Source organism: Gorilla gorilla, chromosome 5, assembly GCF_029281585.2.
Source record: "Gorilla gorilla gorilla isolate KB3781 chromosome 5, NHGRI_mGorGor1-v2.1_pri, whole genome shotgun sequence".
In the NCBI taxonomy this organism is placed as follows: domain Eukaryota; kingdom Metazoa; phylum Chordata; class Mammalia; order Primates; family Hominidae; genus Gorilla; species Gorilla gorilla.
The window spans coordinates 130474364-130498032 of NC_073229.2; the positions used below are offsets into that span (position 1 = coordinate 130474364).

The following is a 23669-nucleotide window of genomic DNA, read 5'->3' on the forward strand; positions in this document are numbered from 1 at the left end:
CACAACTGTACACAATTGTTTAAAAACTCTTCAAACCATACTCCAAAAAAGATGAATTGGCCAGGCACGGTGACTCACACCTGTAATCCCAGCACTTTGGGAGGCCCAGGCAGGTGGAGCACTTAAGCTCAGGAGTTCAAGACCAGCCTGGCTAATATGGTGAAACCCCGTCTCTACTACAAACACAAAAATTAGCTGGCGTGGTGGCGGAAGCCTGTAATTCCAGCTACTCAGGAGGCTGAGGCAGGAGAATCACTTGAACCCGGGAGGTGGAGGTTGCAGTGAGCCGAAATCATGCCATTGCACTCCAGCCTGGGCGACAAGAGCAAAACTCCATCTCAAAAAAAAAAAAGATGAATTTTATTCCACATTAATTATATGCTTGGGATTATTTTTCCCTTCTCACACACAGTCTGTTAGCCAAGTAGATGAACAAAGAATAGTAAGAAAGAATTAACAGTAAAGGAAAAATAATTTGTTTTAAGAATACTCCATTCTGCTATTATCTATAACTAATTTTACTATATGTACTATTTCTTTAAAAAATCTTTAAAACCAAGCATTTGTTTAAAAAACAAAGCCCCCGGTACTCTTCATCTATGTCCTACCAACAGGAAGATAAAGCCATATTTTTACCAACTGAGTATGATGAAAGTCATGATTTGTGAAGGACTTTAGTTTTTTTTTCTTGTCATTGAGAACTGTCACCTTATGAAAAGACAAACTTAATTGAATTAAGGGACAGAATCAGTGACAAGGTTATAAAGAGAGAAGAAACATCAATTTCTGTTCTTTCTTCCCTCACTTATGAGTTGTCTTAACTGGCGACTAATTTCCTTTCCTACCTGAACTTATTTAAAACTCTGAAGAATAAATATAGGAAGGACGTTACTATCCAACTCAAATAAATGCTTCTCTATCCTTAAGACACTTGTATGGTCTCAAAAGTCCAAGTCTTCCAACACTTCAGCGGTAGCTGCTTTCCTCCACTGATGGAAATTCACAGAACTATCCTATTTTGCGAAGCCCACTACTTAAATGCCAGATATTCTTATATTGATAGCCTATTTCCAGGAAGATACATTTTTTAACGTGAGAGAAAACTGCTATTACTGGAAGCAAAGAGAGAAAAGATCAAGACTAAGCCCAGAGGCCCTGGATTACATTTATGGCTCTGGAAGTTATTCACGCCTCATATATATGGAGTACTTAAAAACACTAAAGGAAAAGATGCATCAAAAGTCATTAGCTACAATGAGCTTACAGCATGACGTAACTGTGGAAGTGATATAACACATAAAAAGTTAACACCCCCAAAACTACCATAAAGATACTTGAATATAATTACTTTCACATAAGCTCTCTAAAAGGGAAAAGAACTCCACTCTTTAACAAAAGACTTTCCAAAGGGATAAATACTGACAAAGTAAGAACATGGTATAATAATATTTAAGCCAAAATCATTGTTTTGCAGTGACAAGGAGAAATGGGTCCAAACACTATTTACCCATAAACCTATAAAATATAAGCCATATTGAATACAAGAATAACCACCACAAGGGACAGCATAAAACAGCAGCTGAAAGATGATGACTTAGCAATCACTTACTTTACAAGCTAAATTGAGGTTTCCCAAATTTTCCAGAGTTCCTCAACTGGGGGTGGTTCTGCCTCCATTCTGGGACATCTGGCAACATTTTTGATAATCAAGACTGGAGGAAGTGCTACTGGCACTTGCAGGAAGAGGCCAGAGCTGCTGTTAAACATCCTATAATGTACAGGGTAGCCCACCACAACAAAGAATTATCAAATTCAAAATGTCAGTAGTGACCCTATTGAGAAATCCTGCTTTACAATAAAACTGAAAAGCCCCGCTAGTCACACAAAATCTTGAGATAATCTGTAATACATATAATGCAATACAATGTAAATAACTATAGCTAGAAATGTCAAGTGCATACATACATCCCATTGTTACTCTCCCACACTGTTTCCCCCTCCACCCTGTCATTCTACTCTTCTATTTAATAATTGCTGCTCCGTTTACACTTCCTTTAAGTCACCTTCCCATTCCAAAACCTCCAATTCTCCTGAGAAATAAAAAGAAATGGGAAGCATTGCCTTATCTATGCTGCGTGAGGTCTAGAACTACACAAGAAGAATCAGAGGAGTCTGATACATGATCATGAAGCTCAGTATTGTTTTGATTTAAAGAAAGAATGCTATAACAAGACAACGGTGTCATAAATTCCCAGAACAATCTCAAAGGATTAGAGACGGGACCCAAAATACAACCTTGTATGTTTGTAATCCATTATGAAAAATCTACTCATTCTTGGGATCTCATCAGCACAAGGTGAGTCCCAAAATTTCTCTCCTTGCTAATAAATAGTCCTTTGATTCACATCGGCTGCATTTATTAAACACCTAAGTAGCTTCCTTTCATCTGTCCTAAAGCTCTTTCAAAAACTCTTCATTTTAATATTCCCCGATTCAGAGAGCAAGTCCATTTTTAACCAATTTGTATTTTTCATGTTTCATTTAAATCTGTCTTAGCCTGTATTTTTTTCATTCAACTGTATCCAAATGGTAGCATTTCAACATTAACATCCAGCATACCTTGAACTATTTTTTTTTTACATTCTTCTCTCTGTAATTTCCAGTTTCATTAAATATTTTTGGAAGCACAATGAACAAAACTCCCAATAACAGAGGAAGCACAAAAAAACATCATTAGTACATGGATAAGCACAGGTTTAGGATTTGATTTCAATACCCTTTTTTTTTTTTTTTTTTGAGACAGAGTTTCACTCTTATTGCCCAGGCTGGAGTGTAATGTTGTGATAGCTCACTGCAACCTCCACCTCCCAGGTTCAAGCATTTCTCCTGCCTCAGCCTCCCAAATAGCCCGGATTACAGGCATGTGCCACCACGCCCAGCTAATTTTGTATTTTTAGTAGAGATGGGGTTTCTCCATGTTGGTCAGGCTGGTCTCAAACTCCTGGCCCCAGGTGATCCGCCAGCCTCGGCCTCCCAAAGTGCTGGGATCGTGTAGTATCTGTTCTTATCAGTTCAATACCCTTCTTAAAAATGCAAACCATCAAATTTATTTTTCACGTAAAAAGGAAATCAATATATTTTAAATACTCTAAACCAAGCCTAGTTAAGATATGCTTCTGGCGCAGTGGTCAACTAAATATGGCAATCAGTTTGAACAATGCCACTTAAGGTAATCATGTATATAAAGATGTTATAAATATTTTGGTGTCAGAAATAAAATTGAATAATGTCAAGAGATGACTTTTCATAAGGGAGTTTTAAATATATCTGAAAATAGCCCATAACCAAATATATTCTTATTGTACCATATAAAAATCTATTGCTAAAAATATATGAATCTGTCCAGTCATCCACGCATCCAAACAGAAGGCAGAAATATTTTCAATAACGTATTCTAGTAATAGTCTAAACTTCACATATTATATGAGCTAGACTAATGACTTCTATCCTCGCAGGACTTTTTTTACAATTGTTTCAGGGCACTATACCTTTTTAAAGCTAGTATATACTTAATGCTTAATAATGCAGAAAAATTCACTCACCATTTCAGTGGTGTGCCTTCATATTCAAACCATATCTCACTAATGTCTTCTTGTCTCATAACCTTCTGAAAGTGCTTTTTCACTTTGTCAGTTACCAACGTCAAATAACTTACTCTTGGCAAAAGCAACTGAAATGAAAATTTGTAAAACCGTATTTATTTACTAGTTATTATTTTTAAAAAATACTAAGTAGGTTTTTGAATTTTAAGGAAAAACAGCCGTGTTCTTTGCATTATTTTGAATATCCCACACAAAGTCTACTGCTTTTTATAGAAGATCAAAGGTTAAAGGTTAAGATGTTTTAATATTTCTTATGGGGCCATTACTTTAAGCACAGCTTACCACATAAATGCCCAGAATGATCAACACAAATCTATCTACAATCTTCCTATAACACTAAATAAAAATGTAATTAGATGTCATACTATTTAGGATACTTATTGGTTCTATAAAATTTAACTTAAAAATTAAAATGATTCATCTGAGTCAATTAAACTGTTCTAAGAAGATAATCAACTGAAGTTCTAAAGTATACTTTGACTTATCAATCAAATCTTCTCAACCAGTCCATCATGTTTTGAAGGCTGAGAGAGAATGCTGAGCTAGGTAAAGCCTCAAAAAAAACAGTATGAAGAACCTGGTCAGTGTTTTTTCCCCAGAAAAGGTACCCCAAAATAAAACAGGAGTGTTTTGGAAAATCGATTATGATTTATATAAAGAACCGACAAGTAGATAAAAGAAGGAGGTTGGCAAAAATTTATGGTTTTCCTCCTTTGCAGTAGACACTCTAGCCATTTCTTGCTTTCCTAAGTGTCTGATTTCTTTTGCTGATAAAACTGCTTTGTTATTCTTTAGGCTGCTTTTATAACCACACCATCTTTCATGCTTTTTATTCAAGGTGGTATCTTTTGACTAATAAATCAAGTAGAACTACTAAGCTGGCAAATATATACAGAAAGAGATATTCTGGCTGAAGGAATTTATATTTAATCATGGAAGTCCAAGATAATAGGTACCAACTAGGTAGGAGAACGTGACATTGATCCTAGGGGCTACAGAATACAGAGGTATGGGAGGGAGACATTTGGCATGCTCCAGTATGGAATACAAGGAACTAAATACTATGAACAAGCTGTTGAATAGTATTATGCATTCAACAGAATATAAGTTCTTCTTTTATAAAGAAATAACTGATTAGTGAAGAAAGAAAAAGGAATTCTTACTATTTAATATAAGAAAAAGCAGTTTTTTCCCCCACAGGAAGTATTATCGCCCCTGTTTTAAATAACTTGCCAATATCATGCTATTCTTAAATAAATGGCAGAGAAAAGATTCAGTGTAGTCTTTCAGAAATGACAAATACAGATGTGACATTAAAGTCTCTTTAAAAAAGCAAAACAGCGTGGCAAACTAGCTGTTTTCAAAAATATGTAAGTATAACCTATTAGTCTAATAAGGTCTCTATTAGCAAATCCTGAACTTTAATTTAAAAATGATTAATGGGCATTACATAGTAATCTATTCTGTAGAAAATAATATTAACTTATGGAGACAGCAGGAGGGAAGAAACACCACAGCTAATGGGTATGGATATATCAGCTCCTGATTTTGGAGAGTGTTGTATTACATGCCTTGGCTTCACTCAAAGTTGCTAAAGAACTCACAAATGATTTTTATGAAATAAAATATTTTTTACAATAAGGAAAAAAGAACATTAGACTATAACCTCAATTAAGACAGGAATTTTTGTCTGTTTTGTTCAATGCTACATTTCCACTGCCCAAAATAGTGCCTGCTTTAAAGGAGGCACACAATAAATATTTGCTGAATGAGTCAGAGATGCCAAAGGTTAAGTGAGGCAGAGCCAACAACTGTAATTTTAAAAGAATACTCATTTTTAAGGCAGAATCCACACTGAAATGTAGCTGCAATTTTCTGTTCCGTTTGGCCTGTGGGAGTAATCTTTAACTAATATATCCATAGAAACACTAAGAAATCACTCTAAGATTTAAGAATGACTATTCTATAGTATATATAGATACAATTTACCTAGGAAATATTTAAACAAATAAAAATGAAAACAACAATGAAAAGACATCATCTTCTTGTCTTTTACCTGCAGACTATATATACTACTCATTGTTTTTCTTACGTGTATTTCACTGGTTTAAGTTCTTTTTTTTTCAATGTGGTAAAATATACCTAGTATAAAATTTACCATTTAAACCATTTTTAAGTGTACAGTTTAGTAATACTAAATACATTCACTATCCATCTCCAGAACTTTTTCATCATGCTAAATGGAAACTGTACGTATTAAACAGTAGCTCCCCATTCCCTGCTTCCCCAGCTCCCAGTAACCACCATTTTACTTTCTATCTCTATGAATTTGACTATTCTAGGTACCTTATTTAAGTGGAACCATATAATATTTGTCCTTTAGTGCCTGGTTTATTTCACTTAACATATGTCTTCAATGTTCTTTTAGTTCTTTTACTTTGAATAAGATTAACCACATTTGGAAATACTGTCAGCTACAATGGAAACTATCATTCTCTTATTCCTCATTTAGCCCTAGTATAAAGTATTCCATGACTCTGATACAAGTGATTCATTTTTATCTATACAGCTTAAAAGAATACATATTTTATGCAATTATATGGAATACTTATGTTTCCAAAAAAGTTGCCCATAATTTTATTTTTATGCCAAGTCCAATTCTGTCCAACAATTTTCAATTTTAAAATTAGAGACCTTTCTAGGACAAAAATAGAAGTAAAACATACTAGAATTCTGTTCCACTCCAATGTGTAAAGCATCATACTAGGCAATGAGGATACAACATTAAGAGAGACAGAAGAGTCCTTCCCCTTATACAGCATACAGGTTAGACAGCAAAAAAGATACAAAAAAACAAAATTACAAACGTGATTAATGCAGGGAGGAAGTAAAGAATGTTATAAGAGCAAGCAGCAAAGGAATTTAACCTGATCTTGAGTTTCACGGGAGGCCTTGACACGAAGTGTATCTTAAGGCAAAGAGTCAAAAGACAAATAGGAGTGAAATGAACATGGGTGAGTGTGGAAGTCTGTGTGTGTGTAGGTATGGGAGATACCTCTGCCTTTTCCAAACAGGGGACACTGCAAGACAAAAGGCATGGAATGAATACAAAGAAACAAAGATGGGCACATTTGAGTGAAGTCTAAGAAGCTGAATATGATAGGAAGGTACAGAGTTAAGACAGAATAGTGCTGAGGAAGCCAGGAGCCAGATTATCGAGAACCTTGTAAACTAAATGAAAGATCCTAAAAATGATGAAAAGCCACAAAGGTTTTAAGCAAGCAAGTGACAAGATCAGACATGTGTTTTGAAAAGATCACTCCAATTGCAGACTAGAAAATGGGAAGAAGGGAAAACTAAAAGCAGGAAACTGGTTACTACTGTGCAATTTGATCTTTTTTTTTTTTTTTTTTGAGATGGAGTTTCACTCTTCTCACCCAGGCTGGAGTACAAAGGCAAGATCTCGGCTCACTGCAACGTCTACCTCCCAGGTTCAAGTGATTCTCCTGCCTCAGTCTCCCAAGTAGCTGGGATTACAGGTGTCCACCACCACACCCGGCTAATTTTTTGTATTTTTAGTAGAGATGGGGTTTCACCATGTTGGCCAGGCTGGTCTCAAACTCCTGACCTCAGGTGATCCACCCGCCTTGGCCTCCCAAAGTGCTGGGATTACAGGCGTGAGCCACTGTGCCTGGCCTGATCAGTTTTTAAGCAGTAGTCTGGTCTAAGCTGTAGCAGTGGGGGATGAAAGGGATCAGATAAGTCTGAGAGACACTGAGGTCTCTGGAGTAAGTTACCGACTATCTGGGATAAGAGAGAAGGAAGGAAGCACCAAACGATGAGTCCCAGGTTTCAAGTAAGAGTAGTTCTTCTTGCCAAAACAGGAAGGGAATAAAATAATGCAGAGGACCAGATTTTCTTGGGGGGAAAGCTGATGAGTCCAGTTTCTAACAGACATAGTTTGAGCTCCTATAAGACATCTAAGTGAGGATCTCCAGTAGACAAATATATAGGTTTGGAGCTCTGGAGAAAAATACTGGGAATTGTCAAGATATAAATGCTTGACAAAGACATAAAAATGGACAAGAACTCCAGGGGGTAAAAAGTGAAGTGAAAAAAAAGAAAGCAGAGCCCTAAGAAATACCAATATTAAGGAATAAACAAAGGAGAAAGATCTGGCAAAAAAGACTACACACATACACACACACACATAAAAACCAGACAGGCAAAAGCAAAACCAAGGATACTGAGCACTGCAGGGCTAACAGGACAGTGCCACAAGATGGGAGAAGCAACCAACAACATCAAACACTGCTGAGATAAAGCAAATGAAAATTAACAAACAGACTCTGAGCTTGGCTAAAAAAAATACCATTAGTGACTTTGGCAAGAACAGTTTTCTTGGAATAGTATGAAAATGTGATTACAGAAAACTAACTGGTAGGAGGTGGAAGGCAGAGAATGACTATAAGCAACCTTTTTAAGAAGTCTAGCCATGGAGGAAAAGCCAAAGTTGAGAGATGGGGTCAACAGAGGGTTGTTGTTTCAGGATAGGAAGGATTTATGACAACACTAAAAACCGTGAAGGAGCCAGCAGATAAGAAGTTGAAAGTAAAATAAACAGAGAAGGCAGAGGTGGAGGTGGGAGAAGATCAGATACCACCAGCTTCCTGAGAAGGCAGAAGATACATAGAGGGCTGGGCCTTGCCTAGAAGGAAGAATACTTCTTCCATTATAACAAGAGGGAAAGAGAAGTAAATGTGTGGGATGCAGATAGGTTTTGCAGATTTGGTGACAGAAAGTTAAGGGAGGTCCTATCACACCTATCATATCATTTCTATTTTCTTCATGAAGGAGGAAGTGAGGTCACCTGTTCAGAGTGAAGGAAGAGGTCAGGGCTCAGAGACATAGTCATAGTGGAAAAGGGCAGACACCTGACTAAGGATACATAAAAGGATCGCTGCCTAATGTTAAGGGTCCATGACATTGATGACCATGGGTCTAATCATGATTTCCTCTAGAAACAAGTCACAAAATAGCAATCCAAATGAGTATATGTGTTTTTATACTGGATAATCTAAATGAAAAGCAACAGTTTAAATGAACATAAACAAAAAAATACAAATTGAAAAGTTATCTAGTTTCTACAAATTTCCTTACCAATATTCTCTGAAAAATAAAACATAATGCTCAGTGATAAACATATAGGATATAGGCGGAAAGATTATGCACAGAGGCAACAAATCAAAATGCAGAAAAGAGGAATATATGTAATATTAATATTAAAAATGTGTTCAAGCTTAATTGACAGCAAGGGACATATCTGAACTACAGCTATATTGGCACTAAAATCCTCATCTGTAATTCTAAGACTAGCCATCACTGATGTTTTATATATTTTCCTCCTTGTATGTATTAACTTACACTTAAGCATGTACATATTTAAATAGCAAAATTTGGATTGTGCCATATGGTTTTAAATTCTAGTTTTTTGTTTTATGTTTATTATATGCCAGTCACCCAACAGTCTTCAAAAACACAAATCATGACTGTATAAGAGGTTTCTCTGCGTGAAGAATTAGGAAGAATTCAAGAAAAAACCAATTACCTATAAGACAAGACAATCCTCTTTCTCCTACAGTTACTGTCAACACTCTTGCCATTTTCAATTTGATTAGAAACACTAGAAAACAACTTACGCTCTAGTGCTCACAATAGTCTTTTCCAATTTAAACAGGTCTATAAAGAAAAAATACTGTATTCTTTACACGAAATTTATTTAACTTTAGGAAGTATGTCAAACATTAGAGTTTGATTTAAAAGTAAACAGGCTGGGTGGAGTAGCTCATGCCTGTAATCCCGGCATTTTGGGAGGCCGAGGCGGGCAGATCACTTAAGGTCAGGAGTTTGAGACCAGCCTGGCCAACACAGCGAAACCCTGTCTCTACTAAAAATATAAAAATTAACCGAGCATGATGGCACATGCCTATAATCCTAGTTACTTGGGAAGCTGAGGCATGAGAATCATTTGAACCCAGGAGAGGGAGGTTGCAGTGAGCCGAGATGGCGCTACTGCCCCCTCCAGCCTGGGCAACAGGGTGAGACTGTCTCAAAATAAATAATAAATAAATAAATAAATAAAAGTAAACAGACAAATTATTTTTCAGTTGTTGTCAATTTGGCCAAATATACTCTTATATACTCTTACATACTCATAAACTATTACAAACCCAATGAAGGTTAAAAGTTGTAATTAAAACAGCAAAAACTTGTTTGGCAAAAAAAAAATGGTATCCTAACCTATATTACAGAACAAGAACAGAAAAAATACCTCTAACAAATGAAATTCTTCTAAAAATAAAACTATGACCATACTTGGTTTTTAACTGTGGATGTTTTTCTAGACAGAAAACGGTTGATATTTCCAAAGTTAAGATTACTCACGTGTATATAAGCTTGAGTACCAGTAACAAGATGGCCGAACTTCTCTAAAACTATCATTTCTAGTAAGAAAACCCAAAAAGATGATTTCAAACAAAATCCCAACATGAGCCTGGGGAAACATTCATGCACCGAGTAGTACCACTTGAGGAGCCTGTGCCAGATGCTGAGGATGCACAGAGGAAAACAAAAACAAAAAAACAGTCCTATACCCAAAAAGTGAGCGAATGCGCTCCTTAATAAGTAGCTTCCTCCAGTAATCTGACTTTCCGTAGCTGGAGCAGGCTGAGGAGCAGCGCTGCCTCTCAGAGAGATGAGGGGGAAAGCAAAGGGCAGACTTCATTAAAGTGAAACAGAAGAAGCATTTCCTCATCACAAATACATTTCTACTTTTCCACATCATCTCCAGGTAAACACTAGAATGCATACCTGAGACACAAAAAGAAAAAACAGTAACGACAATTGAGAATATCTTTGCCTATTATGGGCTATTCAGTAAACAGGCAGGATGTCATCTCTGACAGAGGCATAAACTGGGATTATACATGCACTTAGAAAACGGAAACAAAGCACACCAAAATCAGAAGACATTTGAAAAGTGTTTGTAAAATACATAATCCATTAACTCACACCTGCAAGTCTGTGTGCAATTTATAATATATATTAAATATATATTACATATTAGCTCACATATAACATACAATAGCTCAGTGAATGTATCGTGTGTGTGTATGTGTGCATGTTTATATGTTCTTTAAGCTATAAAAACACTTTGTTAAACAGTTGCTTAGAATCTCTTAACTACAAAAGAATACAATCTGAACCTATTATTTTCAATATCTCTTCCTATTAAAAAAGCACATCTTATTATTCCATTATCATACATTTATTATATATGAATATATGCATAAGAAAAAGAAAGTCAAGAAGGCACCATAGCTGATGATTCCATTAACATACCCACATACATGTAAGGAAAACAAAGTCCAGAACGCATCATGACAACATGTTGACAGTGGTTTTGTCCTCTGAGTGGTAGCATTAGAGGTGATTATTTCCTTCTTTATGCTTATCTGTGTTAATTTTTTTTCCAAAATAAGCATGAATTAGCTGTATCTAAAATGTTACATAATGGCCTCCAAGTTCTTACAGCTTTTTCTTACAAAAATGGACAAGGTTAAATATCCCATTTGCCACAATCAATGTACTTACATAATATGGTTCTGCTTCCCTTTCAGTTATCTCATCCTGACATAGCGTGAAACAAGTTGGAATTCGTCCAAACCACACATCTCGAAGCACATCTTTGTCATCTGTCATTCTTCCAGGAGTTAAAGCAGTACATACAGGCTAAATTCTTATTTCAACCAAAGCCAAACTGAAAATAAAATGAAGAGCATTAGTCAGATCCTTGCAACGATGAATGAACCTGCTAGAAAACAAAAGATTATTTTAAAAAATCAATGCCATAAAGATTATCCACTTCAAAAAAAAAATGATGTTCACCAATCTTTAGTATAAATTCAAAGAAAAGAGTACAACAAATTTTAATGTAAAATTATTATTTATGTAAAGGAATCAGATCAAAATTACATATGCCAGTAATATTCATTGCATATTTAAGTACTGAACCACAGTCAAAATGAAACTGTACCTGCATCAGTCTTTCAAGCCCAGAAGAGTCTACTGCTTACCTAAAGAGAAGCTTCACCTATACCCTATGAATCCTGACAGTCCAACTCCAAAGGATCATTCTCGCATTTACCCCTGCCCCATCCAATATATTCACCTTTTCCTACTCCAGATAGTTTCTCCTCTCTTCCTGCAAAACTATTACTCTCCCATCTTAGAAAATATCTCTTTCACACTGGGGAAAAAAATCTTTCTATAAACCCATTCCCCTTTCTAAATTTCATCCTCTCTACAATTTAATCCCACCAATACTTCCATTTTAATTACTGTACTTCCTTTTGTAAACCCTCTACCAAAAGTGGCCCCCTGAACACCTTTCTCTGTATCCTACTATTCCGCTCCTCTCTCACTTATTCAAATCCCTACTCTGCAAACCATGCTCACAGCCCTCTGGCCCCAATGAAACAGTAAATGCTTCCACTTGGATCTCTCAGAATATTCTCTATACCACAAATATAGCACTAGATCTGCAAAACAATATTCTAGGTATGGCATAAGGACATGGCTTTTGAACTCTGTAATATCCAAGTGCCTTCCAATGCTAATATTCTGCAATTGAATAACACATCACAATACACGACATGAGTAAATGCTGAAATAAATACTGTTGATAATATACACTTAGAGTAACTCAACATGTGGCACCTGGATACTAAGATTCAATATACTTATCCAAATAATATTTCTCATCTTTGATAGGCAGCTAATTCATAATCTATCACAATGTATCCTATGAAAACATTCTAAATAATCTTACGAGTTTAGCCAAATATAAATTATTAACACTGAATTATTCAAGGAGCTTATTTCCCTTTTTTTCCTCTTCCACTGACCAATGACATTAAGACGGTATAAATTAATTAGTTAAAGAAAAAAAAGTTGGAGGTCAACTGGATGCAATGCCATCTACAGGTACGTAAACTGCAAGAGGTGGAAAAGATATGTCCAACATAAAAGTACTAGGCAACAAGAATTCTGGTTATTAAACTGAGTCCAGTGCTCTTTCCAGCACACTACTAGTGTTTTAACTTTTATTAAAATATATCCATAAAAACAACTACTTTAAGCGAATGATATACATGCATGTAAACTTCATATCATTCCACACTGATAGGCTACAAATTCAAACTATTGAGTTTCTGCATTTGGCAAAAAATTTCCAAGTTTACAAATGACACAAAATTAACTCACTGAAAATAGGAAAGACCTCACTACGTCCTGATTACATTAATAGCTTGCTCTTTTTAAAGTGAATTCACTAGTGGCAAAAAATAATGAAATCTAGGTTATGACAAATAAGTATATCTAAAATTGAATCTGATATAAAGGTGGTATGCAGTTGTTTCTGCAGCCATGATACATCCAGTTAGTCAACAGCTGCAACTGAGATTCACCTTTTGATGATGAAGAGAAAAATAATTTGAGATGAAGAGTTCCTTTACTAAAAATATTTAATAAAAGTTAATTACAAGCTTAAAGTTGAAGTCACTATATTGTCACTATTGATATTATTTTTCTTCTCAGAAGAAGCAGATAGAAAATATAATCCAAGACAATTGCTCTTCCCTCCTCTTCAAGCACTGTACTCTCAAGGAGGAATAGTAATCTGATTGGTCAGATTCCAGGACACCACTTGACATGTTTATTAATAGGCAGGGATCATCATAAACCAAAATATCATGCATGTGAGTGTGGCTCCCTTCTCTCCCCTCTAGGCTGCCAGACGAGAACCCTGACCATCCTGCTCTTTCTTTCCATAACATTCTCTTCTGTTTCTCCCTTCCACATGTCACAAACAGTAAAATGAATGACCAATGCTGCTTCTGAGTCCCTTCCCAAAAGAGATACAAATATAGACTTAGAAGGCAGAACACCTCAAGACTCCAACTACAGGCTTGAGTTTTAAAGTCTTATGTTCCAGCAAAGTTTACCAAAGTTCTACAGTAGGATTTTAAGTAAAAAAACTAGTGAAAGATAAATTGGTACTTTATTTCCCATATACCATTGTTGCTTACATGTATATTTTTTGCAAGACCTCAAGGGAAGAACTAACTCAGCCAAGGCAGCTAAAGGTATAATGTAGTAGAGCTGACACAAATGTTGCAAAACAAACAAACTCTGCAAAACAGATTTATGAAAACTGCAAACAAGGCTGCTTACTGCCTCAAAATACACAGACCCAAATTTATAGGATCTTAAAATGTTAATCTTTCAATATTAATGTTTACCTATAATAAATTATATAAGAAAGCATGTCTCCAGTGAATACACTTAACTTTAAAAATATGTAAGAAAAATTGGGGATACATGAATAAAACTAAAGGATGTTAAGTTTTCAATAATCCTTTTTTAAAGAGGCAATAAAACAAAATTTAACTCTTGAGAAGCACTATAGAGTAGAAGTTAGAAATGTAAAAGGTGGAGCCAGACTGTCTGGAGCCAAAACCAGCTCCACCACTTACAGTGTGACCTCAAGTAAGTCATTTAACTTCTCTATTTCTGTTTTCTCATCTGTAACATGGGAAAACAGCACTTACCACATTAGATACAAGAATTAAATGAATACATGTAAAGCACTTGAACAATGTCTATCATATAATATGTACTATAAAGGTTATCTACTATTATAATTTACAGAACAAGAACATGTCTCAAAAATGTTTAAAAGTCAACACTTAAAGACTTCAAAAACTAATAATAATCAAAAGCATTATATAACATAAGTAGTAATTATAGGTATAAAAAAGCTAAAAATTTTGCAGTAAACACTGCTAATAATATGCAATTTAGAGTCAAATATTTAATCGTTTGATATGCCTAGCCGTGTGGCAGGTGCTAGAAGAAGAATAATAATGGACTTTTAAAAACCTCAGTCATTAACAAAGTATAATCTCCAAATCTACTAAACATACTATGCACTTTCTTTCCTTTCTGTGCCTTTGCCCATGCTGGTGGTACCCTTACCCTAAAGCAGCCTTCTTTACCTTATCTTTCAACTTAAACATCCTTTAGGACCCAGCTCAAAATAACCTTTCTTCTACACATGATTCAGGCAGAACTCGCCTTGTTCTCTCCTGGCACCTCTACTTTTCCTCTACCCTTGTAAGTTTATATCAATAGTATTTATTTGTACGTCTCCTCCAGCAAACTGTAATAGATTCCGTTAGGGAGAAGGATCATATCTCATTCATCTTTTCACCTCTGATACTTGGAATGGTATCTGGAATTCAGTAGGTGCTCAAAAAATGCTTACTGAATTTGAATTTGTTGCAAAGACAGTGTATGAATATAAAACTACAGAACCAAACAGAATCCCAAAAAATGAGGTAAGCAGGTGAGATTAGATAATAAAAATTAGTTAACAGTAGATTATATACTACTTTAAATATCAAGTAACTCCAGAAACACTATACATTTTACATTACCTCACATGTGATACACACAAGCCTATATGTTCCCATTTTACAAATGATAAATTTGAGATGAGGATGTCAGATGATTTTTCTAAAATCTTGTAGCTAATAAATGGCGGAGCCAAAATTAGAAGCCACATCCTAACTCAGGTTTCTAATCTCACATTCTTTCCATCATACTATGTTGATTGCCATCATCCCTCCCAACTCCAAAACATCCATATGTCCATGGTATAATTAAATGTTACTCTGTGAGAGTTTTCACGGGGCAGGGGAAAGAGGAGGGGTTGGAGATATTAATACATCCTATAGTGTTCAAGTAATTTTAAAAGATGTGGAACTCGAAGAATGGGTAGAATATGGACAGGCAAAAAGATGACAAATATTCTAACAAGCCAAAATAGCATTAATAAAGGTATTAAGTGGGCAGGCGCAATATATATGCCAACTTTTAAGGAAATTTTGGGTTGAGAGTAGTATTAATAGATAATGAAAGAGCTGATACCATAACCTGTTTTAACATCACACGTGACCTTTAGGCAAGTCACTTTACTTCACTAAGCTTCAATTTCCTTGCTTGTGAAGTGGAATTAATATTACCCAAGTCAAAAGGTTGTTCTGAAAAAAAAAAAAAATCCATAAAGTGTTTGATACAATAATGGACACATGGTAAGCGCTAGGAAATGCAAGCAATTATTATCCCTCTAATGTCAAATCTATAAATGTAAATAAAATGAGACTAGACCATGAAACATACCAAACAGAAGACTGAGGGGGAATCTCAATCTCATCCACCAGTCCTATAGTGCCTACAGGTTTTAGAATGGTAAAATAAAAACAATTATCTGGTAGCAGTGCACAGAAGGGAGAGCCTTGAGTCAGAGAGGCTAGCCAGGTAGTAATTTCAGCAACTAAGGCAAAAAGTAACGAGTGCCTGACCTAGAGAGGTAGTCGTGGACTGGTGAGAAACAGATGAGTCTTTCCAAGGAAGGAAGAGAAGTTGATGAAAAATGAGGGATACAGAACAAGGGCAGGGAAGATTTAGATGCTGACAGCATGCAAAATACAATAAAATAGTTAAGGGGCTTTGAAATCAGACTGACATGGGTTTAAACCCTGATTTCCACCTATTAGTTACGTGTCTTGAACAACAAACCCATCCTCTTTGACGCTCATATTTGTAAAATGAAGATAATTATAATTTTCACAGGGCTGTTACGTGTTTAGTACATTTGGTAACCACTCAATAAACAATGTATGTTTTTAGTACAGTTTCCTCATATTTCCATGGCCCCTCTGCTTGAACACTTTTTCCCTCCTCTTTTGGCCAACTCTTTTATCCTCTCTGGGTCAAACTTTTTTTTTTGAGACGGAGTCTCGCTCTGTCGCTCAGGATGGAGTGCAGTGGCGCCATCTCGGCTCACTGCAAGCTCCGTCTCCCGGGGTCACGCCATTCTCCTGCCTCAGCCTCCTGAGTAGCTGGGACTACAGGCGCCTGCCACCGCGCCAAGCTAATTTTTTGTATTTTTAGTAGACACGGGATTTCACCGTGTTAGCCAGGGTGGTCTCGATCTCCTGACCTCATGATCCGCCTGCCTCGGCCTCCCAAAGTGCTGGGATGACAGGCGTGAGCCACCGCGCCTGGCCAACTCTTAATCCTCTTAAGTGTCGGCTTAATAACAGCTCCTTGGGAAGTTTTCCCCTATGCAGCCTCCAGTCTAATTACTTCTTTAATAGCATGAACTATCATGCAATGCAGTTATCTGTTTATCTTATCTGTCTCCTGCCCCTCCCCACATTGAACTGGGAGTTCTTTGACAGCAAAATTTAGTCATAAGTACCTTCTTATCACCAATATTAGTACAGTTAGCACATAGTAGGCTTTGAAATTTCTGTTAAATAATGGGGAAAAATATATAAATATATGAATCTAGCTACTTAAGAAATTTTCTCCCTAAACTCCTCTCCAAATCAGTATAGTCACACTTTAAATTCAGCATATTTTGTTATTTTAGAAAGATTTTCCCTCTCCTACATACACTACACCATCATCACCATCCAATTTCAAGGAACTGTCTTGGAAATAAAGAAATTCCAACCCGTGACACAATCTACTAGAAGTAAGTTTCTTGAGGGCAGGGGCTATTACTGACTTCTATTTTCTGCATCTAGTTCAGAGCCTGGGACAGAGTAGGTGCCCACCAACAACATCTGTTAACCAATCAGTCATTCAGAAAATGACACGGTGTGACAACAATATAATGCATAATAGTTTCTTTCACACTACATACCAAGAAAAACTAACCTACTACCTGAAGTAATTTTCACTGACAAAACCCCCAACTACCTAGAAATATCAAATACTTACTAGACTAAGCGTGGAAACATAAAAAAATAATAATCTATGCTGGCTGGTCTTCCTTTAAATTCATAAACACTGGTTTCCTACTTTTCCCTAGTCCATTTATTCTCCCACTTTCCTACATCACTATTCTATACCTTCTCCTCCCTCAAAGGTTCACTTCTTCCTCCTCCTCCTCTCTCTCAGCTAATGACCTTGCTTTCTATTTCCTTCTATCCAGGTACTGTGAATCAGTGATTCTCAAGAGGAATTTTACTCAACAGTCCCACCCTGGGAGAGAGGAAATTTTGTAAATCTCTCCAAACTGTAAATGTTGAAATGCCCCAGGACTCAGTCCTTGAACCACTCCCTTGAAGATCTCTCACATGGTTTTAAATAACACTTACACATTTACACTCCCACAGTTTTATCTTCTGTCCAGACTTCTCTTTTGAACTGGCTGGCTTCACATATACCACCACATACGACATTTCCATTTACAAATTTAACATATGCAAAACGGAAAACCATTTCAGATCTTCCTTCCTCCTCTCTCCTATCATTTATTTTATTTTATTTTGAGACGGGGTCTCGCTCTGTCGCCCAGGCTGGAGTGCAGTGGCGCGATCTCGGCTCTCTGCAAGCTCTGCCTCCCGGGTTCTTGCCATTCTCCTGCTTCAGCCTCCCCAGTGGCTGGGACTACAGGCGCTTGCCACCAGGTTCGGGGTTTTTTTTGTGTGTGGTTTTTTTTTTGTCTTTTTAGTAGAGACGGGGTTTCACCGTGTTAGCCAGGATGGTCTCGGTCTCCTGACCTCGTGATCCGCCCACCTCGGCCTCCCAACAAAAAGTTCTCCTACCATTATCACTCTGTGGTCTTTTCCGTTTCGCTAAGTGTTAAAGTCCTTTTTTTTTTAAAGAGACAGGGTCTTGCTGTCACCCAGGATGGACTACAGTGAAGGATCATGGGTCACTGTAACCTTGAGCTCAAGGGAGTCAAGTGATCCTCCCCTCCCATCTCAGCTTCCCAAATAGCCAGGACTACAGGCTCATGCCACTATGCCCAGCTAATTTTTTATTTTTTTGTAGAGACAGGGTCTCGTTATGTCGCCCAGGCTGGGGATTCTCTCAAAGATGGTATTACAAGCATGAGCCATCATGCCCGGCCAAGTTCTATTCTTTAGTTGCTCAGTCCGTAATCCTTGGAGTCGTCCTTGACCCTTCTTCTACCTGACTGCTCTCAAAAGTCTAGAATCTGGTCATTTCGCACTATCGCCACTATTACTACCCTGATTCAAGTCACCTTGACCTTTAACCTGGATAAATGCAGTCAATGGCCTACTAACAACTCTTATTTCTGCACCTGCTGCATACAGTCAACACAGCAATCAGATCTTTTAAAACACAAGTTAGATCAACTCACTGCTTACTCAAAACCCAACTCATTTAAAGTACAAATTAAGGTTCTTATAAATTCCCACATGCTCCTAAATGACTTGGCCCCATTTCCACCTAAGTATCCACTACTTCTTTCCCTCTTGTTCATTATTTTCCAGTCAAACTAGCTAGTATGTGCCTGCTTCAGGGCTTCAGTGGTAGCTCCTTCCAAGTGGCACCCTTCTTTATCACCTGTAGGCCTCCAAGTTAATATCATCTTTTCTATGGCCACCCCTCCCATCTCTTGGCATTCCCTATACCCCTGCACTGCTTTGGTTTTTTTCTCTAGCACTTTCCACCACTTGACATACACAGTTGGCCCTTGCTACCCATGGGTTCTTCGTCCTTGTATTCAACCAATCATGGATGAAAAAATATTCGGGGAAGAAAAAAAAGTCAGTACTGAACATGTATAGACTCTTTTTTGTCATTATTCCCTAAACAATACACCATACCAACTATTTATACAGCATTTAAGTTGTATTGTGCATTATAAATAATGCAGAGTTGAACTAAAGATAGGAGGATGTGCATAGGTTATCTGCAAACACTACACCATTTTATATCAGGGACTTGAGCATTTGAGGACTTTGGTATCCAAGGGAGGTCCTGGAATCAATCTCCCACAGATGCCGAGGGACAGGAAAGACTGTACCTTAATTTTTGTATCAATGTCTTCTCACCCCATCCCCAAAGTGGAACTTCATGATGGCAGGGATTTTTATTCTTTTGTTTACTATTTTGTTTACTGTTTTGTCCAGTGCCTAACACATAGGAGGTACTCAGTTTGGGGGAAATTAATGAAATAAATACACACTTGAGGTGTGTGCACTATTCTAAAAATCCATATCCATACAGTTCCATTCTGTACACTTTCCCCCAATTTTAAGTAGCATATCTTTGATGATAAAAGCACAGGCTTAAATCTGGTGTAAAATACCTCTCAATTACTACCCTGAGCACAACATTCTTATTTTCAAATTCAAAATTCAACCAGAAACTCCCTCTATGGAAATCACAAATAGTTCAGTTCACAGCCAAGTATCCAGTTTCAAGGTCTCAGAAATTTAACAAGCCAATTCTGGAAGGCTTTGGAAGTTCAGCTACTGTCTGGTAAGTCTCCGGGTTCTGATTGCTCAAGACAGGCTGTACCTCCTCGCCCCTCAGAAAAATCTAGAACCAATAGTTTCCTAGGTTCCTCAAGTTCAGGATAATTTTAAAATAATCCAAAGTACAAATGAAGTATGTAAAAGTGTCTTGCCAACAGAAAATGTCTTTGGTAGCACTAAATATTGTTATTGAGACAGGGAATATCGTAAATAGATAAATTGTTTGGAGGACATACCCACCGAGTTTGGACAGACTCACACTGCACTGTGCAATAAAGGTTTAAATAACTGTGTTCCACAAAAAATGCAGGTCCTGAACTGAACTCTAGAGCCTGCGACTAGACTCTCGCTTTCCTACCTTAGTAAGCAACAGACATGTACCCCAAGAGGGACCCCGCAGGCCACACCCGCCAACCGGCCCCAGGGCTCCGGGCCGGCGTCTCGCCAACTCCACCTCTGCCCGGAGGAACCACCTTCACCCGCCATCGCGGCCGGGCGGGCGCTCCTCCAGGCAACTACTCACCCCTCCTTCCTACCACACCTACCTGGCCCCTCCCCAGCCCTCCTCCTCTAGGAATTTCCTCACACAAGGTGGACACACACACGTACCCTACTCCAAGCGACGGCTCCTCCTTCCGGCTCCCCGCTCTGGTGGGGACGCCCAGATTCCGCTGTCCGGTGGGGCGGCGGGGCAAGCTGCCCGCCTGACACCCTGTCCTGCGGGGACGCGGTAGCAGGACTCCAGGAAGCCCGCGCAGCCGCAAAAAGCACCGGCGCGGAGGTCGGAGCTGAACCCTGCTGCACTTCCGCCCTCTGGTATCCAGCGAATACAACCGGCAACGCTGCGGTGCCCTGGCAGCGCACCACAAGTCCAGTCACCCTCGGCGCCCGGAGATGACGTCACGAGACCCCACGTGGTCCGAACTCCGCCCTCCGTGTTCTGCTCAACCCGGCGAGGAGGCCCGAGTCGCTCTTGAGCATGCGCCAACGGGGCAGTAAGCCCGAACTCGGGACCAAACCTCTCCAAGTTCATAGCTTCTACCCTCTTCTGAGAATCTTGCGTCAAAATGTAGTTATTGGGGCTTGGGGAGGTTAACTTAACAGTTCCACAAAAACAGTTTTAAAAATACTGAAACACTGCCTCCCTAGAGCTTGATCGCAACATCCCTTTCTTCCTGGCATCACACAACAGTATTAATAAAACATTAGTCTTCAAAGTACTTTCCCATCCATTTTCTCATTTGATCTTCTTCTCTACTTTGTTGGAACCACCGCAGGCATTAATAACCTAGTTTAACAGAAGACTATATGAGCACTGAACCCTCCCACCCATCCAAGAGTGCATATCTTTATCTTACCCTTTGTAAAAATAATTGGGGCCGGGCGCGGTGGCTCACGCCTGTAATCCCAGCAGTTTGGGAGGCCGAGGCGGGCGGATCACGAGGTCAGGAGATCGAGACCATCATGGCTAACACGGTGAAACCCCGTCTCTACTAAAAATACAAAAAAAATTAGCCGGGCGCGGTGGCGGGCGCCTGTAGTCCCAGCTACTCGAGAGGCTGAGGCAGGAGAATGGCGTGAACCCGGGAGGTGGAGCTTGCAGTGAGCCAAGATAGGGCCACCGCAGTCCCGCCTGGGCGAAAGAGCAAGACTCCGTCTCAAAAAAAAAATAATAATAATTGGTAAACTTACTAATAAAGAATCTTTGAATTGGCTCTATCCAGAAGTCTTAGCAGGCATTTAAGGTGTTTCTCTTAATTACACGTGCCCTAACGGCATGCATGTTAAGTAAGTACTGTGCTGAGACTCAAAACAGGTTCTTGATAATTGGGAACATAAGGAAAATTCTAGTAGTAGCCACAGGATTCTTTTAAAAAGAAAGATCTTCTTGGAGTTGGACTAAGTACAATGATTTTCAAACGGTAAATTACAGTACATTAGTGGGTATCTAAATCAAGTTAGGTAAGCATGCCCAGCATCTTTTTAAATGAAATAAAATAGAAAATATCAGCATGCTTCACACATGTAAAGGGGAAATATTGTGTCCCAAAATTTTTACTTCAGTATGTATGTGGTGTACACTGGATAGGAATGTGAAATACATTTCTTAGTAAGGGTAGCAGTCAGAAAAGTTTGAAAGCCACAGTTATGGTCCTCTTCACCTACTCAATGCAGAAATCCTCACTACAGTGTCCCCAGTAAACAGCCATTAGCCTCTGTAAGAAAGCTTGTGGGATTAAGGTGCATTGCCTTCCCAGTGTCAGACAAAAGTATATAAAATTTCCTTTAAAATGTATCTGAAAAATAAGATGGATTTAGGGGCGCATAGATGGATAAACATGTGATTAACCAAATATAGTAAAATATAATGGTAAAATATAATGGTAGAATCTAGATGGTAGAATCTAGGTTCATTGTAAATGGGTATTAACTGTAAAATTTGTTCAGTTTTGCTGTGTGTTCAAAATTATTTCCTAACAAAATGTTGGGACCAGGCACAGTGGCTCATGCCTGTAATCTCAGCACTTTGGGAGGCCCAGGTAAGAGGATAGCTTGAGTCCAGGAGTTCAAGACCAGCCTGCACAACATGGCAAGACCACGTCTCTACAAAAAACACAAAAATTAGGAGGGCGTGGTGGCATGTGCCTACAGTCCCAGCTACTCCAGTGGTTGAGGAAGGAGGATTACATGAGCCCAGGAGGTCAAGGTTGCAGTGAGCTGTGATTGTATCACTGCAGTCTAGGTGACAGAGAGAGAACCTGTCTCAAAAAAAAAAAAAAAAAATTGTTTTGGGGGAAACTATGTATGAAGAAACCCAATAGGTGAAAGGTGATTACTTGATTTGACTTAAAATTCAACTTCCTGTAATTTTTATAAATTGACCCTGTTTTCTTTCTTTCTCCCCTTGTCCTTCTCTCTTCCTCACCCATCTACAACATACAACAGAAATAACTAACTCTTCTTCTAAAAGACAGCATTTCAATATGAAAAGGTAGCTCTTGTGCCCCGTAATGCGCTCAGGGATAAACATTGTCATTTCTTTCAGCCATTCTTCACATGCCATATCTCTCCTCTGGATATGGTCCAGTTATCAGCGTTCCTATTAAATAGTTGTTACACTTGTTTCTATATGATGATCATGCTCCTTGAGCAAAAATTTGGAAATAAAGGGAATTTTATGTTTCATCTCTGTCATTTCCATTTGTGAACATTATGCCTTTTCTCCAAATCAGTGGCACTGCAAATTTTTAATTTTTTTCTATGAAGATAACTTTTAAAGAGCTCTTTTTGGTTGGCCTTACCATTTCCTCCAAGTTTTAGCTTATTGGGGGTGACTCTCTGTTGGGAGCAAGACCCCCAAAATCTGGCCATAAACTGGCCCCAAAACTGGCCATCAACTAAATCTCTGCAGCACTGTGACGTGTTCACGATGGCCATAAAGCCCACGCTGGAAGGTTGTGGGCTTACCGGAATGAGGGCAAGGAACACCTGGCCCGCCCAGGGCGGAAAACTGCTTAAAGGCATTCTTAAGCCACAAACAATAGCATGAGAGATTTGTGCCTTAAGGACATGCTCC

General features: G+C 38.2%; 1 protein-coding gene across 2 annotated transcripts in view; it reads right to left on the minus strand.

Moving 5' to 3' along the window:
* The window catches only part of ATG5 (autophagy related 5), a 140991-nt gene extending 119944 nt beyond the window's left edge, over positions 1-21047 (minus strand). The window contains exons 1-3 of one of the 2 annotated variants that reach the window (XM_004044467.5): positions 20702-21047; positions 11316-11481; positions 3603-3730 (exon numbers count right to left, since the gene is read on the minus strand). In XM_004044467.5, the coding sequence (XP_004044515.1) occupies positions 3603-3730; positions 11316-11423 (236 nt within the window). In that variant the 5' untranslated portion in view covers positions 11424-11481; positions 20702-21047. The remainder of the gene's footprint in view (positions 1-3602; positions 3731-11315; positions 11482-20701) is intronic. The other variant, XM_019030082.4, reaches the window with a different exon arrangement.
* Positions 21048-23669: the final 2622 nt, after the last annotated feature.